This window comes from Nicotiana tomentosiformis, chromosome 5, assembly GCF_000390325.3.
Source record: "Nicotiana tomentosiformis chromosome 5, ASM39032v3, whole genome shotgun sequence".
In the NCBI taxonomy this organism is placed as follows: domain Eukaryota; kingdom Viridiplantae; phylum Streptophyta; class Magnoliopsida; order Solanales; family Solanaceae; genus Nicotiana; species Nicotiana tomentosiformis.
In genome coordinates, this window is record NC_090816.1 from 3,141,142 (window position 1) to 3,160,599 (window position 19,458).

The following is a 19,458-nucleotide window of genomic DNA, read 5'->3' on the forward strand; positions in this document are numbered from 1 at the left end:
AGTTACTAGGTTTGTGACTGTACATATTTTTAACACAAATTCCACCTTGTTTCTTTTGTCACAAATCTGGGAAACACTTAGCAAGCTGTACTTCAACCCGTTCATGTAGTACACACTTTCTATTGAGTGTGAGAGAGACTTTCCAATCCTTCCAACTCCTAGAATGTATCCTTTCTTGCCATTTCCAAATGATACACTCCCTCCTTGCAGGGCTTTAAGTGAAAGGAAATCATTTATACTTTCAGTCATGTACTTTGAGCAGCCACTATCCATGTACCATTATAGGCTGCTTCCTTTCACTGTTCCCTGCACAAGAAAATCAGAAGTTAGACTTAGGAACCCAAACGAGTTTGGGTCCTTTGTAATGAGGAAAGGGGTGAATGAGGGATCTTCTGGTCCAAGAAAGCATCGTGCATTTTTTATATGAGGGACCAGGTTCTCTACCAGTAGTTACTTTGTAGCGAAAACTTTATTTTTCTGCTGTGACTGAAATCTGGCCTCACAGTTTTCTTTAAAGTGCCCAGTGTTGCCACAGTGAGTGCAAAACCAATTATCAGGTACAATAACGTACTTGCTATAAGGGTTGTAGGGAATCTTTTCCCTTTGGAACCCAATCCCCTACCTGTTTCCCCCATTGTTGGTGTACATGGCAGTGATAGCATCAGAGGACCAGGTCCACTTGAGTGACTTTTCAAGATCACTCATCACTCTTCCTAGTTCTTCATGAAGTTGTTTGTTTTTCTCAAGCTCAGCACACAGACTAGACTTTACTGAATTTAACTCACTTTCGAGCTTAATGTGTACCTCACTTGCAACTGCCTTTCCCTTTTGAGAATTTTCAGGTCTACTCTCTATTTTAGGTTCCCCAATTGTTTCCTTCAAGTCCACTACCACCACTAATAGGTCATCTCTCTTATGCTCAATGTTAGTAACTCTCTCAGCTAAGACTTCTTTTTCCTTTCTTACACACTCAAAGGTCTCTTTTAGGTCTACTACATCGACCATTAGATAATCTCTTTCATGTTCTATATGTGCAATTTTTTTATCTAAGGCATCCTTCTCTTTCTTCAGGTTCTCAATTGTTTCCTTTAAATCAACAACAATGATTACTAATTCATCTCTGGTTTGTTCTGCTTCTCCTAACTCCACAGTTAAAGCATATTTATCATTTATAAGACTGTGATAAGCATCAATTAACACATTTTCCAAAGACATGAGTTTTTTTAGGAGAATAAGATTTCAGATTTCTTTGAACATCCAGAAAATTTACCTTATCATCGTCGTCATCTTCATCATCATTAGACTAAGCCATCAAGGCAAAGATTGAGTCATACTCAGTTGTTTCACTTTCCGCTACCATCATTGAACTATCACCACAATCATTTTCTTCTTTAGATTCGCTGGAGGAGTCTCCCCATGCAGCAAGAGCTTGCTTTACAACATTATCAGCGGCATTCTTTCTCTTGAAGCGTTTATCAGGAACCGGGTTCCTCTTGGCTGCTTTGTCAAAGTTGTTTTTGTATAGATCTTGCTTTAAGAGAGGGCACTTCTTGATGAAGTGTCCTGGCTTGCCACATTTATGACAGAGATCATAATTTTTTGGCTTGCTAGAACTTCCCCTTTTTGGAATGCTTCCATTCCTGCGAACCATCTTCTGGAATCTTCTTGTCAAGTAAGCCATATCACCATCCTCACCACTTGAATCATTGTTGTATGTCTTGAGGACCAGGTTCTTCTCCCTTTTGGGTTCTCTTCTTTCATTGTCCTTCTTCTTCTTCTTCTTCTTCTTCTTCATTTCATATATTTTCAAATTGCCAACAAGTTCATCTATGGTCAATGTGTGCAAGTCCTTCGCCTCTGTAATGGCGTTCACTTTGCTTTCCCAAGAACTGAGCAGAACACTAAGGATTTTCCTGACAAGCTTGTTTTTTGGAATAGTTTCACCAAGAGAGTGAATCTCATTAATGATGGAGGTGAAGCGAGGTGCATATCTTGGATGGATTCATCATCTTTCATCCTGAAGAGCTCGTATTTAGTTGTGATCATATCAATCTTGGATTGCTTAACCTGTGTTGTTCCTTCGTGAGCTATCTAAAGAGCCTCCCAGATTTCTTTTACTGATTGGCATGCTGATATCCTGTTATTGAATTCCCTCCTTGTCTTGGGAATGGCTACATCTGGGTCACCAAGATTCTTGGTGGGGACAAAGGGTCTGTCACATATGACATCCCATAGCACAGAATCTTCAGCCATAATGAAGTCGTGCATCCTAGTTTTCCACCATCCGTAATACTGTCCATTGAACCTAGGTGATCTGTAAGCAGACTGGCCTTCTTCGAAGTTTGGAGGAGCAGCCATGAGGATCTTTTATAGGTGTTAACCTGATAGAAAGAACTTGCTCTGATACCAATTGTTAGAATATAAGGCTCCACCAAACTCTATAGAGAACCGAGTTCTCTATCAGTTCCACTAGAACACACGCACACTACAGTAAGTAGATGACAATAGGATTTTTAGGTGGAAAATTTCCAGCTCAACGGGATTAAAAATCACGACCTACCCTTGTAGGATTTCAACTTCACTACTGAGTAACTTTTAGATTACAACCTAGGAATTAATCTCTTAATCCCTCACTAATTTGTAATACTCTATTACAAGCCACTTTGTAATAACTCTATTACAAAGACTTTACAACTCGACTAACTCTAGCCAAGATTCAAACACAAAGGTTTAAGGTTTACAAAGGGTTTCCTACAGAATGCTTCTAAACAAGCTAAGTAGGAATTGCAATTGAAGAACTATTACAAAGTTATAACTCAACTAAGGACATACAATGACTTGTTGTGGGGAACTGGTCCGTAGTAGTGTTGTTCTTTGTTCTTGATGCACTTGAGAATTGATTGCTTGATGAACAATGACCGTGTGAGAGCTTCGATGATTTCTCTAAGTGAACAAGTGATTTGTTTTACCTTCCTTGATGTTAAATATGCATTTGTGACATCACTAGGATGATGCAAGCAAGGTAGGTAAAGACACTCCCCATAAAGTTGACTGTTGCACTATTTCTGCACTGTAGCGTGTGCAGGAAGCAACTTTACAGGTGGGGCAGTTGACTTATATAGTTTCCTCGGGAAACGATAGTTATATGTTCCCTCTGTTGTTCCGCTGACTCTGAAGAGTCGAAGAATATTCCAAGCTGGAACCTTTCGATCTTAAGGTCTTGAGGATATGTAACTGGTTCCTTATTTGGTTCTTGACAGTAAGTTTGTTAGATCATCAAAATATAAAGCAAGGTACTTGTAACCTATCAGATGTGTATGATAGAAAGGCAGAAAAAGATTTACCAAGAAATAAGTCTTTTCTAGAAATCAATAAACGAGTAACTAAATATCAAAAGATATAGAAAAAAATTGCATTAAAAGGGAAAGAAATGACTTTCTCAGCTTATATTTTCCTTTAGTAGTCCATTTAAAATATTATTTAAATTTTAGCTACTCTCTAGCTACTCTACATTCATTTGTTTTTTTTTTTTGGGGGGGGGGGGGGGGGGAGGGGACAAAAAATAAAAACTAAAAAGTAAAAAGAAAGATAAAGAACTGAGAAATCTCCCCTATACGTTGACCTTGTATTGCATGCATGAGGGCAATATAAGTGTCAACTGCCTAAGTTAGAAAATTGCAAAGATTGAATTAATGACTTTTGGAGATCTTAAATGTAAAACTAATTGAATATTTACAAGTTACAATATAATAATTAAAGGCAATAATAGTCTTAGTCGTCTCCATTTGCAATCTAGAAATGCAAGTGTAAGGAATTTTAGCATTAAGACAATTCAGAAGTTGAAAAATGATTCACCAAATGACAACTTAATTACGCGTTTTTTTTGGTTGTATTAATTGTTTAAACCTGAAATTGACATGAAAAAGTCATACAAAATCTTCTTCTCTTTCTCTATTAAATATATCTGGAGAATCTGGAAGTTAGCTTGATAGGTTTCAAGGATTTAAATGCTTAATTAATTAGACCGTTTATATATTTTCCCAATTGATCAAACAAATTAATTAAAGATTCTCCAATGTTACTGGTTTCATACAACCTTTTGGTGGGTTGGGTTAGGATCAATTACCACCAAGTCCACACATAAAAAGAAAAAGAAAAAGAAAAATTATATTGTATATTTTATTCTTTGCAATGCCAATATGAAAAGGATATTCTAGAGACGTACATTTGATTTGGATTGAAGTGTAATTGTTGTAGTTGTTTAATTATTTAATTCTCATTTTGAGAAATGAACGCTTTTAACCTTTGATTTCAAAGATACAACTTACCAGTTTTTTTTTTTGTGGTCTTTAAATTTATTGTGTATTTAGTAGTTCCTCCCTTTATTATTATTACTAATTTTAGTGTACGCGCGATGCGCGTGTTCCTTGTATCAATATGCCCAAACTTTTAAAAATCACATAAATAATATTGAAAAAAATATATTTGAGTTATAAAATAAAATCTAAGAAAAAATATATTTGATTTATATAATGTTAGATTTTAATTGATTTAGAAACCCTAAATAATAGGATTTTCTATATGGTTCAAACAAGGAAATATTTAATAAGTAAATTATTTTAGTTGAATTCAAAGTCTTAAATATTAGAAAAATAACTAAATGACTATTTTATCTAATAAGAACTCTATTTTTAAAGGGTAAAAAAGGCGAACGATATTTCACTAAGGGCTTTCGTGGTTTTAATATAGTATAGATAGATATAGATTATTATTATTATTATTATTATTATTATTATTATTATTATTATTATTATTATTATTGTTATTATTATTATTATTATTATTATTGTTGTTAGTGTTGTTCTTGTTGTTATTGTTATTGTTATTTACTGCTATTATTGGTCCTATCTCCTTAATTAGGGTAGAATTTAAAGGTACCTTAAAGAGGGAGTTTGTCACTAATTAAAGTTGTTTGGCGATTAAGCATCCTATCTCCTTAATTAGAGTACAGTACGAGGACCCCAAAAACTAGAATTACCCTAAGATACCGAGCTTACAAGAATTAAAAACTAGCCGAAGATTTTAACTTGTTAAGTAAAATTATAATTCTTGTGTCAAAGTCAAGTTTATAAAGTATAAAATAACCAAGTAAATATACGTAAAGATAATTTTTTTTTACACTAAATATAGCATATATGAGACTATATATTTTACTAAAAATTACTTGTATGGCCCTCATGCATGCAAGCAAACAACTCTAAATCTCTAATAAGTGCCTTAACTTTACAGCAAAGTAATATGGAAAAGTAATTAACCTATAGAGGCAAGAACTTTTAGAATCACTGACTGCCATTAGCCTAAAAACCTTAGAAAAATGCTCTGTTCTTTGGAGTTTGGTACTGCAGGAAACTTTGAATTAGTTATTTTATTTCTCTTAAAAAAAACAGAATTAAGTAAATAAAAGTTGACATAGAACTTTGACAATTGGGCACACTCTTCTGCTTCCTACTACTATAAATATGTGAGCATATTTCACTTTAAGAAGTACCAAACCAGAAATTGGGACAATATCTTCTTCTCCCATTTTACTGCTAACTCTTCCTTAATTACTTTTATCTAAGGGTAATTATGGCTAAGATATCCTTTCTGCTACTAATTTTACTCCCCTTTCTTCTTAGAATAAGCTCTGCTGAGTTGACTTCAAATTTCTACTCTTCAACTTGCCCTAATGTCCTCTCTGTTATCAAAACTGCTGTGAATTCTGCTATCTCTAAAGAGTCTCGGATGGGGGCTTCTTTGCTTCGTCTTCATTTCCATGATTGTTTTGTCAATGCAAGTTTATTACCTTTACCTCGTTTCATTTTTTTTTTATGTGACATAGTTTTACTCGGCACATACTTTTAAAATTTATGTTCTTAAACATATACTCCTACTATATCATAATATCTGCGTGACTACAAAACGTTTAAAACTTGTTACATTATAGCTTTACTCATTTCTTGAGTAGTAGTACGTACTATTCATGCATGCATGTGGCTTGCAAATAAAATGTAGCTTCGAGCCAATCATATATATTCTTTGGGCTCGTTTGGCCATAAGAAATTTTTCATTTTTTTGAGAAATTTATTTACTTATTTTAGAATTAGTGTTTGGCCATGAAAATTTTAAATTTCACTTGAAGTTGAATTTCGGTATTTGTCAAAAATTTGAAAAACTCCAAAAATATTTTTTCAAAATTTTCACTTCAAATCACTCACAAAAATTCAAAAACAACTTCAAATTGTATTCATATCCAAATACAACTATAATTTTTAAATATCATGTTCATTTGAATTTTTGTTCACTTTTCCCGGAATTTCACATTTCTTATGTCCAAACGCTCACTTAAACAACTTACTTTAATGACAAATAAATATGTGATAAAGAGGGACATGTTTACTGTCCAAAATATGATGCACATGAACCTATGTTCTCTTCATCAAATTAAGTATTTTATGTACATATTTTCTAGAATTGATCTAACATTATTTGTTGGCCCTCAAGCTCTATAAAGGTCAAATGTTGGACTTAATTGGTTGAATGTTGAGTTATTTATCTAGAGGAATATGAATCGATATACTTTTTTTCTTCTTCTATGTTTAGGGCCCGTTTGGCCATAAGAAATTTTTTACTTTTTTCGGAATCAGTGTTTGTCCATAAAAGTTTCAAATTTTACTTAAGGTTGAATTTCGGATTTTTTGAAAATTTGAAAAACTTCAAAAGGCTGTTTTTCAAAATCACTCACAAAAATTCAAAAATAGCTCCAAATTGTATTCATGTCTAAATACAACTCTAATTTTTAAATACTATTTTCATTTAAATTTTTTTTTCTGAAATTTTACAATTCTTATGTCCAAACGCCCACTTAATGATGCACCCATATTCAAGAAATTCTTGATCCGCGCCTTTGTGTGACATGTTTACGTATTTGAATCAGGGTTGTGATGCATCTGTGCTATTAGATGATACGTCAAGTTTCACAGGAGAGAAGACTGCTAATCCAAACAGTGGATCATTAAGAGGATTTGATGTAATTGATACTATCAAAACTCAAGTGGAGTCAACATGTGCTGGAGTTGTATCTTGTGCAGATATTTTGGCTGTTGCAGCTAGAGACTCTGTTGTTAAAGTAAGCCAAAAATACATATACTAAAAATATTCTATAAACTTAGTTTATAAATTAATTTTTTTAGGCACGTACCTTAAATATTCCTAACAGACACCCCATGTAGTTGATGGTTAGGGAAAAGAAAAAAAAGCATGTTGACCTAAAAAGCCAAGCACAAGTCAAAGTTTGGATATACTCCCGTTTGGTCATAGATTTTGACTTTATTTTTCAACTTTTCTTTTTGAAAAAATATTATTTGTTTATGAAATATGATCATGTTTTAAGAAATATTTTTAAAAAAAATTTTAAGTTCCCAAAAAATAGTTTAGGGCAGTTTTTGGGTGAAAATTTATAGTTTTTACTCACAAAACTTCAACTTTTCTTCAAATAAAATGCATGTACAAACACAACTTCAACTTTTAAAAATTATTTTTCAACACAACTTCAAAAACTCATTTTTCAAGTTTCAATCAAATTTATGTCCAAACGCTAGCCAGGTATATTCTTAGTGTTAATTAGATGGAAAGTACATTTTAGAAACGGAAGCTTTGCATAAATAGACAGCCAAATTTATTATTTACTTTTGTTAATTAGTTGGTATACATAAATTATAAACGGTTATACACATATTATATATGAATTATTTATATATTATACATTCGCTGATTGTTTTTAGTTTAGGCGGTTGGGTGAACGATTATTCAGATTAATTCGTCATAACCTAATTAGCGTGGACTTGATTGATTTGTCAGCTTGGTGGCCCTAGTTGGAATGTTTTACTCGGCAGAAGGGACTCAACAACTGCGAGTTTGAGTGCAGCAAACAACGACATTCCTGCACCAACTTTGAACCTAAGCAGCCTCATTTCTTCCTTCTCTAACAAAGGTTTCAACGCGAGGGAAATGGTGGCTCTCTCAGGTTTATTTTACTTCCAAAACCACTAATTTTCTTAAAAATATTTCGTACTTATTGTTAGTATATAAATTAAGCATTCCTAGGAATTTGTTTATCCTTAGCTTTTCAAACATATATCTTTAATTTTGTGATTGTTGGTGATGGCTTAACATTGTCATCGCAATGACTAAGCCAGAATATTCACTAAGAGGAGTCAAAATATAACGAAGTATACAAAAACATAAAGGGGATTTAATATACATTAAAATTATAACGAAGTATACGAAGAAGTATATACATTAAAAAAATTATACATATATAACTACACATTGTAATTTTAGGCGAAGGTGCATAAGTTGACACCTCATGGAATAAGGTGGCTATCCACAGAGTATTTTTGGTATGTAGGTAATTATTTATCAAAAACTATTTTTTTAGATATAGGTCATTTTTTGGTGTTTAATTGTTATAAGTATTTTAATAATATCTCTTTTGAGCGGAAGCCATTCCCTTCATAATATCTCTGCCCTTACTTTAGGTCATTGCTTTAACCAACTCATAAACATTATTATCAAGCTTTATTACTCAAAAATTTCAAAAAGCACCAAGTTATTCTAGAACAATGGATCTATTTTACGCGAACAATTGGGTTCATAATCTAATATTTGTCGTTTTTCATATGTTTCGTGTAAAAAATACTAGGTTCAGTAAACTCGTAACTCTAAGGCTACATCCGCAAATAAAACTAAATCAAAATATTTTGGGATTTTGCAGGATCTCACACAATAGGCCAAGCGAGATGTACTACTTTCCGAGATCGTCTCTACAATGAAACAAACATAAATTCATCATTTGGGACATCAATTAAAGCAAATTGTCCACAAAATGGAGGTGACAACAATCTTTCTCCACTTGACACAAGTCCAACCACATTTGACAATGCTTATTACAAGAATTTGCAAAGCCAAAAAGGAATTCTTCATTCTGATCAACAGCTATTTAATGGAGGCTCAACTGATTCTATAGTTAACACTTATAGTTCCAATTCAGCCACTTTTTTCACTGATTTTGCAATGGCTATGGTTAAAATGGGTAATCTTAGCCCACTTACTGGTACCAATGGCCAAATCCGCAAGAATTGCAGAAAAAACAATTAATATTTCACACATATTAGATTCTAAAATTTGGTCTCGAGATTTTTAAGTGTTACTCTTTTTTGTTTTACGGCAAAATTTGATGTTCTATGTTTTTGGAGGTAAAGGTGGTAAAGTCCCTCTCCAATATGTAACGTTCCAAGTATTGAAATAAAATAAATAATTATTCTATCTTTTATATACTACTAAACTTCATATTGCAAGAAAATCAAATGTGAGTTTCTGTATTGCACACTGAAAAATTACACCTCAAGAAATGGAAAGTATACAAAATTAGAATTACAAGATTTTGTATCTATGGTGCCTTACAAGAAAGGAAAAAAAATATTACAAATTAACAGTATTTTTATCACTAAACAGTGAACATGTATCATCTGTTTGGTGACTTAATAATTACAATTTTTGCATAAAGATATATACTTGGGTGAGGAAAGGAAAAAGAAAATTAAAATTAAAGGAATTAACTGCATATATATAACTTATGAGTCAGCCCCAACTTCTGTAGTTGAACCAATCCCAACTTGTAACCAATGAGAAGGATTTTCAGAACTGGTATTCATATCCTTTAGTTCACTTAGCTTAGCTAACTTCAATTTACTGTCTGCTTCATCATCTTCTACATTTTGCGTCGAACTATTATTATTATTATTGTTGTTGTCGTCGTTATTGTTTTTGATTTCCTCAAGGTAGTAATTGTCACTGGAATTATCTTTAGTATTCCATGGATGCAAATGTATTTCTGTAGAGACCTCGAAGCTCAATGGATTCATAGGGTGTCGTCTAACTCGTGACATGTCTTCGTGTGATGGAATGTTAAGATCTAATGCATCACCTGATTTTCTTAAGTTTGATCGTAGATTAATTTGCTCCATATGACTATGGAAATTGTATTTCGATGAATCGGGTGAATTGGAGGTGATCCAATGGCATCTTTTGTGTCCACCTAAAGCTTGACCTGTGGAGAAAACTCTATGGCATATTGAACATTCATGGATTTTTGATTTCCTCATTGATTTTGAAGCTTGTAATGTGAATTCATCATGTGTGATATTCATATCTTGATCATCAATTAAGCTATCATCTAGTTGATCTTGCTTAGCTGCATAACAACCTTTAACTTTTTTGTGACTTGCCCTATGTCCACCTAAAGCTTGGTGGGAATTGAAAACTTTCTTGCAAGCTTTGCATTCAAACAATCCTTTAGAAGAAGCCCCTTTAGCCTTGTTGTCCAAAGGTACACGAGTTGTTACTAATGGGGTGAGGTAAGTCATGGGATTTCGTGCTCGCTCCTCATCCTTGCTAGCTGAGGCGCACGACTCCTCTGGCTCAGCCAACGATGTATCAACCCTCGCGTTGGCTAAATCTATAAGACATTTTGCAAGGAGAAGATCATCTTCCTCAGTTGATGGATAAGTTGAAGTACTAAGGGTTCCAACTTTTGTTCTCAATGACCTCTTCCTTTTAGACCATCCATACCCTTTTCTTTCACCATTAGTAATGTACTCCTCGCCCTCTGAACAGGGAGAGGATACTAGGGATTCTTCTACATCTTCTGAGCTACATTTTCCATGCTCAAGAAAAGATTTCCAAGACGAGAATTCTTTCCCACAATTCTCGCATACCCTATTGCTCTTTTGTCGATTAGGGTTTGTTCTTAATTGATACATCCTCTTATTACCTCCCTTAACACTCCCTCCAAACTTATCTTCCCAATCACTAGCTGGATCATCATCATCTAAATTTGCACCTTCATCTCCAATTCCATGAGCTCTCATATGCCCACCTAGAGCTCTCCCACACACAAAACCTTTCTTGCAAACCCTACAATAATGCTTAAAAACTGGTGGTGGTGGTTGTTGTTGTTCTTGATCTATACAAGCCATTGCTTAAATTTTATATTTTCTCATTGAATGTACTACTTCAAAGTATGATTGAGAAGAAACACAAGAAATAAGAAGCAAATGTACATGCATGGGAGAGTTTGTTCTTCTTGTACTAGAAGTTGTTGTGGACTTGTACGGTTAGAAAAAGTTAGTCCTAGTTTTTAGTTGGAGTAGTGGTTTAATTTGTGGAGGAGAGTTTAGAGGTAGAGAGAAAAATAGGAGTGTGAGTGGAAGTGAGGAGTGAGAGTTGACAAGTGGAAGGATAAGGGAGTGGAGAACTAATTTTTTACAAACTTTTTACTAGCAACCAAATGGACGGCGCAAACGATTAATGTTACACATAATGGCGTCATTAGAGTAAAGTTATACTTAGTTTTATTTATTCCTTTTTTTTTTTTTAAGATTTTCGCTGAACAGCCGCAAATAGGGGGTATCAAATGAACAAATATGGTTATATTTGGGCATGTTAAAATTAGTTAGATCAATAAGTGAGTTGGCCTATAAACCGTACAATGTTTGCTTGCTCAAATTGAAACGGGTCAATTTGGCAAAACATTGGGTCATAACTCTAATTTGTTTGTTTGGTCTTTTGTAATTTGTTTATATAATTACCAAAATGCGAGAAGGAAGTCAAAAAAGATGCAAAGGAAAAGAGGGGCATTTGCATCTATACCCAATTTTGGGGTCACAATTGAAATTATACTTACTTTGCAAAAATATTTGCAAGCGTAGGATCAACGTCAAACTTATCGGCTTTGAAGTTAAAAAAAATTTAGTCTGAAGTGCAATGCACTTAAGGGAAAATAAGTCTAAAGTGCAAAAATTGCATTTAAGATGCACTTAAGACCAAATAGGTCTGAAGTGCAACAAATGTTTTCATGCACTTAAGGTCAAGTAGGTCTAAAGTGAAAAAATTACACTTCAGATGCATTTAAAGCCAAATAGGTCTGAAGTGCAGCCGATGTTTATTTGCACTTAAGGCCAAAGAGGTTTCAGATGCACTTATGACCAAATATGTTTGAAGTGCAAATTGCCCAGAAATAAAAAATTGTTCTACAAATTTCAACAATTCAATATACGATTTAATACCTAAATCTACTCCAAATGAGCTTAAATTTGAAATATAACCTCCAAATATCAACAAGAAGAAACCTTAATCATCAATTTATCAAAACAACAATAAATCTAACAAACTCCATTTGCAATTAAGAAGAAGAAGAAGAAGAAGAAGAAGAAGAAGAAGAAGAAATCCGAAGTAGTAGTAAAAAAAAAGCGCCACAACAGCTCACCACTATAAAAATACCATAAACCACCTTAAAATAAATTTGAAATAAACCACTGTTCCTGATTTTCTATCTTACGGACCATCAAAAATGAACTAAGGAACAATAGTCTTCGCCTCGCCATGACCGTTCCTCGTTTTTGGCGTTTTAGGGCCATGAAACTAGAATTACATCTCATTCTAAGATTTTCGTGTTCTATAGCCCACGCCTTCTGCATGTGCCCGAGCCACCGGACCCGGACTGCCTAAAATTTTGCCCGAACATCAAAAATGACCTAAGGAACAATAGTCACCGCCTTGCCATGACCGTTTCTCATTTTTTGGCGTTTTAGTGCCATAAAACTGGAATTTCGCCTGATTCCTAGTTCGTGTGCTATAGATCACGCCTTCTGCACGGGCGCGGGCCACCGAACCCGGACCGTCTATAAATTTTCCGGACCATTAAAACGACCTAAGGAACAATAGTCACCGACTCTCCATGACCGTTCCTCATTTTTTGGCGTTTTAGGGTCATAAATTGGAATTCCAACGGATTCCCAACTTTTTGTGTGATATAGTCCACGCCTTCAGCATGGGCCGTGCCACAGGACACGGAATGCCAAATATTTTGCCAGACCATCAAAAAGCAACCTAAGGAACAATATTCACCGCCTTTCCATGACCGTTCCTCATTTTTTGGCGTTTTAGGACGCTAAAACTAGAGTTCAGCTCGATTCCTAGATTTTCATGTGCTATAGCCCACGCCTTCTGTATGGGCCCAGGCCACCGGATCTGGACCGCCTAAAATTTTTCCAGACCATAAAAAATGACCTAAGGAACAATATTTACCGCCCTGCCATGACCATTCCTTATTTTTGGTGTTTTAAGACCATAAAATTGAAATTTCGATCGATTTTCATTTTTTGCGTGTGCTATAACCCACGCCTTCTGCATGGGCCAGGGCCACCAGACCCGAACCGCCTAAAGAATTTTTAGACCATCAAAAATGACATAAGGAACAATAGTCACCGCCTCTCCATGATCGTTCCTTATTTTTTGGTGTTTTACTGCCATAAAACTGGAATTGCGCTTGATTCCCAGATTTTCGTATGCTATACCCCATGTCTTCGGCATGGGCCCGGGCCACCGGACCCCCACTGCCTAAAATTTTGTCGGACCATAAAAAATGACCTAAGGAACAATAGTCACTGCCTCGCCATGACCGTTCCTCGTGTTTTGACGTTTTAAGGCAATAAAACTGGAATTCCGCCTGATTCCCAGATTTTGAAGTGTTATAGCCTACGCCTTCTGCATGGGCCTGTGCTACCTAACCCGGACCCACTAAAATTTTGTTCGACCATCAGAAATGACCTAAGGAACAATAGTTACTGTCACACCTCTTTTATATCCCCCCCAAAAGATATATATTATGGATTGTTGTGGGTTAAAGAGTTTTTCCAATTAAAGTGATAAATTTGAATAAGGATTATTTATTTACAGAGTCGCCACTTAGAATTAATTTTTTGGGTGTTCCAAGTCACCTTTTATTTGAATCCCTAATAAAAGGAAGGTTTGACTCTATTATTATTGGTCTGCAAAAACAAAGTCCGGATAAAGAATTTTGTTGACTTGGGAGAAGGTGTAAGGCATTCCCCGAGTCCCGTGGTTCTAGCACAGTCGCTTTATTAACTACAACTTGGCTTGAATTAATTTTAAATAAATTGTGATTTATTGGTTTTCATATTTTTTTTGTCCGCTTTTTTAATAAAATATGAAATTATCTTTTAAACGAATCACGTGTATGAATCTGTGTTGTTTATTGTGCCAAAATCATGTCACGTATACGTGCACACAATTAATAGCATTGTTATTATATTTCGGGTTGTTTCGCCCAAAGTTGCGGGAACACATATCTTGATTTTAGTTTTGAGAATCGTAATTATGTCACGCGAACGTATACATAATCACGATGATTCAATTAATTATGAGTACGCCTAAAGCATTCTAGCGCATTCATGATTTGTTTCTTTCTATTTATACAAAAAAAAATCGGAATTGTTTCAGATTTTTTTTATATTATTATTTTATAATTAAAAAGAATTCTCACTTCCCATTTTTCTTCTTTTTAAAAAAATAAAATAATTCTCCACTTTCCTTTACTTTTATTTTTTAATTTCTCACTTTTTTTTCTTTTTTTATTTTTTATTTTTCACTTATTTTACTTTTCTGTTTTTTAATTTCCACTTATCTTACTTTTTTTTAATTTTAATTTTCTACTTTCTTTTACTTTTTAAAAAAATAAAATTCAGCTACATTTACTTTTATTTTTTAATTCCAACTTTCTTTTACTTTTCATTTTTTAAATTTCCACATTCTTTTACTTTTATTTTTTTATTTTCCACTTTATTTTACTTTTTAAAAAAAAAAATTTCCACCTACTTTTACTTTTACTTTTTTATTTCATACTTTTAATTTTCCTATTATTTTATTCCCATCCGAAAATTAATATTTAAAAAAAAATTGGTTTTTTTAAAATTTATTTTATTTAAAAATAAAGATAAAAAATACAAAATAACACTAATAGTAATAATTTGACCTTTTAAATTATTTATAATTCTTACCCTATATAAAAAATTTGTAACAAAGCTAAAAAATATATATTAAATTTTATAAAATATTTACATAGTATAAGATGATAAAATATTTAAATATAGTAAAACATTAGGTGCTCATAGTTGCCCCTCTTTGCTTGAAAACATGAAGAGTTTTTAGGAAAAGACTAGTTGAGCCATGTGACTAATTTTTGACCAAACCGTTATTCAAAAGGAAAAGAAATAAAAGATAGGGTGCAACCGAAACCTGGTTTTGGACAACCTACATATCCCGGATTATAGGGGAATCATGTCACGTGTAGTTCAAGGAGAATGGTGGAATGATGAGTTGATGAGTTGAGTGACGTTCCGTCGAGGCTCCGGTCCGCGGTCCTGCTATTATAAAAAAGAAACTAAACAAGCCTATCAGCTATAAGTTACAAGATTCCTATATATGAGTCTTCTGAAACTTGATCTTGAGTCTTGACTCGTTCTTCATGCAAACTCTGATCTAAAACTTGATGCTCGCTAGCTGTAGGTGCTAGTTCATTGTTCTATAGCTTCTTCTAATCAAAACGGGACTGCAATGCTCGTGGCTTCAGTCATGTCTTGAGCACTCCACATCTTTCAACTGTTTTTGCATTTTGGATTCACCTATTTTTTCTTTTCTTTTATTCTAAATTGAGACTTCTTCTTTTGGCCATATCGAACCCTGTGCCTCGAGGTAAAACCTACTCAGACACCAAAATAAACAAACGAACAAAATTTTTCTGCCCCAGTTTGCACTAGGAAAATTTCATGAGTTATTGTAATAAAATTTTAAACTACTTCTTTATTGAAAGCAATAAAAGTTATTACGATAACTTTTATTGAATGGAGACCCTATGTCTAAAATGAAAGAAACTAGAGAGTGGAGACCCTATATTGGAAAAACGACTAGGGATTGGTGTACCCTGATACTGGTAAGGAATATAACTAGAGGTTGATACCTTGTATTACGAAAAAAGAATGTAATCAGGGGTTGGTACCCTGTATTACTGAAAAGAATGTAGCCATAGGATGACGTCCTATATTACTGAAAGGAAATGTAATCAGGGGTTGGTACCCTGTATTACTGAAAAGAATGTAGCCATGGGATGGCGTCCTGTATTACTGAAAGGAAATGTAACCAGGGGATGGCACCCCGTATTGCGGAAAAGAAATGTAACTAGGGGATGGTGCCCTGTATTACTGAAATGAAAATGAATCCCTGGGTGAAAAGTTTCTACCTAGGTTAAACTGCGAATAGCGAGCCTGGGCGAAGAGTACTTCTACCCAGAACTATGAGCTGGATCCCCCTAGGTGAAAAGGTTCTACCTGGGTTAAGCTACGTAAAACAACCTGAGCGAAGAGTACTTCTACCCGGAACTATGAGCTGGATCCCCCTAGGCGAAAAGGTTCTACCTGGGTTAAGCTATGAAAAACAACCTGAGCGAAGAGTACTTCTACCAGGAACTATGAGCTGGATGCCCCTAGGCGAAATGGTTCTACCTGGGTTAAGCTATGAAAAACAGCTTGGGCGAAGAGTACTTCTACCCGGAACTATGAGCTGGATCCCCCTAGGCAAAAACTTTCTACCTGGGTTAAGCTACATAAAACATCCTGAGCGAAGAGTACTTCTACCCGAAAACTATGAGCTAGATCCCCCTAGGCGAAAATGTTCTACTTGGGTTAAGCTACAAAAAACAGCCTGGGCGAAGAGTACTTCTACCCGGAACTATGAGCTGGATCTCCCTAGGCGAAAAGGTTCTACCTGGGTTAAGCTACGTAAAATAACCTGAGCGAAGAGTACTTCTGCCCGGAACTATGAGCTGGATCTCCCTAGGCGAAAAGGTTCTACCTAGGTTAAGCTACGAAAAACAATTTGAGCGAAGAGCACTTCTACCCGGAACTATGAGCTGGATCCCCCTAGGCGAAAAGGTTCTACCTAGGTTAAGCTACGTAAAACAACCTGAGCGAAGAGTACTTCTACCCGGAACTTTCCCCTAGGCGAAAAGGTTCTACCTGGGTTAAGCTACGAAAAATAGCCTGGGCGAAGAGTACTTCTACCCGGAACTATGAGCTGGATCTCCCTAGGCAAAAAGGTTCTACCTGGGTTAAACTACGTAAAACATCCTGAGCGAAGAGTACTTCTACCCGGAAACTATGAGCTGGATTCCCCTAGGCGAAAAGGTTCTACTTGGATTAAGCTACGAAAAACAGCCAGGGCGAAGAGTACTTCTACCCGGAACTATGAGCTGGATCCCCCTAGGCAAAAAGGTTCTACCTGGATTACGCTACATATAACAACCTGAGCAAAGAGTACTTCTACCCGGAACTATGAGCTGGATCCTCCTAGGCGAAAAGGTTCTACCTGGGTTAAGCTACAAAAAATAACCTGAGCGAAGAGTATTTCTACTCGGAACTATGAGCTGGATCCCCTAGGTGAAATGGTTCTACCTGAGTTAAGCTACCGTAAAACAACCCGGGGCGAAGAGTACTTCTACCCGGAACTATGAGCTGGATCTCTCTAGGCGAAAAGGTTCTACCTGGGTTAAGCTACGTAAAACCGCTTGGGCGAAGAGTACTTCTACTCGAAACTATGAGCTGGATCCCCTAGGCAAGAAGGTTCTACCTGGGTTAAGCTATGAAAAATAGCTTGGGCGAAGAGTACTTCTACCATGAACTATGAGCTGAATCCCCTTAGGCGAAAAGGTTCTACCTGGGTTAAATTACGAAAAACAAGCCTGGGTGAAGAGTACTTTTACCCGGAAACTATGAGCTAGATCCTCCCAGGCGAAAAGGTTCTACCTGGGTTAAGCTACGAAAAATAGCCTGGGCAAAGAGTACTTCTACCCGGAACTATGAGCAGGATCCCCCTAGGCGAAATGGTTCTACCTGAGTTAAGCTATGTATAAAAACCTGCTATGAGTGATGTATGCTGAAAATAAAATAAAAATGGAGGTTTTGCGAAACTTACCTTTGGTGACATTCGTCCTTTAAGAATCGCCATTCTGCACTGCTTTGTTCCTGCTTCAAAACAAAGAAACATTATGAGTTTTAAAAGTGGTAGTTGGTTTGTGGCCTTGATGTCTTTGGCAACTTGACTTTGTGCCCATCTTCTTTTGATGATGATTTCAACCTGCCACTAGATGTTTCTTGAATACCACTTGCATTCTGGCCCCAGAAAGCCTTTGATTTTTCAAACTTTTACATGACGGTTGGTCGCGTGGGACTTAACCTTTTCAACTTTATTTTGCCTTTGTGGCATTTCACTTTTTACTTTCAATTTCAGAGCATTGGGGAACCTTTGGCTTTTCAAACTTTTCCAAAACGATTAGCCACTTGGGACTTAACCTTTTAAACTTCATTTTGCCCTTGTAAGCACTTTCAATTTGATTTCCTTCTTTCGAGAGTTTTTTATTTCAATGTATAAGCCACCATGGCCAGCTGGGGTTGACGTGATGCCCCTGTCGAGGTTGGGTGCCTTTTCAATGTATTTGTTCACTTCAAACGAGAGCCCTATAATCGGTCTTACTATCCTTTCTTTGCCTTTATTTTGACACGAAGTTATACCGAAAGGGATTCAAAGAAAACAATAATGGAATGGAGAATGAGTTTAAACAAGAGGTGTCCCTTTCGGGGAATAGAAATTAAAGAATGACTTATCTGGGAGTACATGCGGACTTCAATGAACATGACATGCCTTTTGGATTGGATGCATGATCTTTGTAAACTGTCTGACTCTCAGCAATTCAACACAACTTTTGCCTCGAAACCGAGAAACCTTGCCCAGGACTATGTCGATGCCAATGGCTGTGAATATCCTCTTTTCGATCAGTAGTGCTCTTTGCGGATTTTCACTAACTGACCTCTCTCATTTCTCTTCTCACCATCACCTTATAGTGCCCTTTGCGGGTTTTCACTAACAAGACTCTCTTATTTTTATTTTCTCTGCTCGACATCGCCCTACGATGCCCGTGAGGGTTTTCACCAATAAGACACTCTTATTTTATTTCTCTCATTTGGTTGTATCAGATCCAAGTAACTGTATCCTCCAATTCTTGAACATTCTCGTTGATTGATCGGAAAGACTTAAAAATGATTTGGGTAAAAAGGATTTGGATTGAATTATAATTTTGGAACCTTAAGGCGAAACCATCGTCGAACCATTGTAACATCTGCCCCGGTTTTTTTTTTTTTTTTTTTTTAGAAATGTGGATTTTTATTTTGGTGTGACTGAACCCCAAGAGAGGCTACCTACGTATCCTTTCGGAATCAAGTCGAACGAAGTTCAAGGTAACATGAACTATTTTTTTTCTTATTTCTTTTTTTTTTCTTTCTTGTTTTTTTTTCAATAACTCCTTCAGGTTCCAAAGAGGGTAATCAAAGAAAAGTAACCGGCTCAAAGGATTGGCAAAAAGGGTTAATGGTGTTTGGGTAGCGAGAATGAAAGCCTTCGTCATCCCAATCAAGGAGCATTAAAGCTGCGTGAAGGGTCAAACATAGT

At 35.5% G+C, this 19,458-nt stretch overlaps 4 protein-coding genes across 4 annotated transcripts; 1 reads left to right on the top strand and 3 right to left on the bottom strand.

The window, feature by feature from the left end:
- Window positions 1–296: 296 nt before the first annotated feature.
- Window positions 297–1,215, bottom strand: LOC138891730 (uncharacterized). Its single transcript, XM_070175482.1, has 2 exons — window positions 623–1,215; window positions 297–306 (listed from the first exon to the last, which is right to left on the bottom strand). The coding sequence occupies exons 1-2, from the start codon at window positions 1,213–1,215 to the stop codon at window positions 297–299; spliced, it is 603 nt and encodes a 200-aa protein (XP_070031583.1).
- Window positions 1,216–1,303: 88 nt separating this feature from the next.
- Window positions 1,304–1,681, bottom strand: LOC138891731 (uncharacterized). The gene has a single exon (XM_070175483.1). The coding sequence runs from the start codon at window positions 1,679–1,681 to the stop codon at window positions 1,304–1,306; it is 378 nt and encodes a 125-aa protein (XP_070031584.1).
- A 3,878-nt stretch (window positions 1,682–5,559) lies between these two features.
- LOC104090952 (cationic peroxidase 1-like) lies at window positions 5,560–9,366 on the top strand. Its single transcript, XM_009596170.4, has 4 exons — window positions 5,560–5,832; window positions 6,977–7,168; window positions 7,900–8,065; window positions 8,816–9,366. Exons 1-4 carry the CDS (start codon window positions 5,629–5,631, stop codon window positions 9,196–9,198), a joined length of 945 nt encoding a protein of 314 aa, XP_009594465.1. The 5' UTR covers window positions 5,560–5,628; the 3' UTR covers window positions 9,199–9,366.
- Window positions 9,367–9,646: 280 nt separating this feature from the next.
- On the bottom strand, window positions 9,647–11,166 carry LOC104090958 (zinc finger protein ZAT4-like). Its single transcript, XM_009596183.2, has one exon. It carries the CDS (start codon window positions 11,076–11,078, stop codon window positions 9,675–9,677), a length of 1,404 nt encoding a protein of 467 aa, XP_009594478.1. The 5' UTR covers window positions 11,079–11,166; the 3' UTR covers window positions 9,647–9,674.
- Between the last annotated feature and the right edge of the window lie 8,292 nt (window positions 11,167–19,458).

Coding starts and splice junctions, on each gene's coding strand:
- LOC104090952 (XM_009596170.4), top strand. CDS start 5,629: ATGGCTAAGATATCCTTTCTGCTACTAATTTTACTCCCCTTTCTTCTT. Junction 5,833..6,976: donor TCCATGATTGTTTTGTCAAT/GCAAGTTTATTA, acceptor TATTTGAATCAG/GGTTGTGATGCATCTGTGCT. Junction 7,169..7,899: donor CTAGAGACTCTGTTGTTAAA/GTAAGCCAAAAA, acceptor TTGATTTGTCAG/CTTGGTGGCCCTAGTTGGAA.
- LOC138891730 (XM_070175482.1), bottom strand. CDS start 1,215: ATGTCTTTGGAAAATGTGTTAATTGATGCTTATCACAGTCTTATAAAT.
- LOC104090958 (XM_009596183.2), bottom strand. CDS start 11,078: ATGGCTTGTATAGATCAAGAACAACAACAACCACCACCACCAGTTTTT.
- LOC138891731 (XM_070175483.1), bottom strand. CDS start 1,681: ATGGCTTACTTGACAAGAAGATTCCAGAAGATGGTTCGCAGGAATGGA.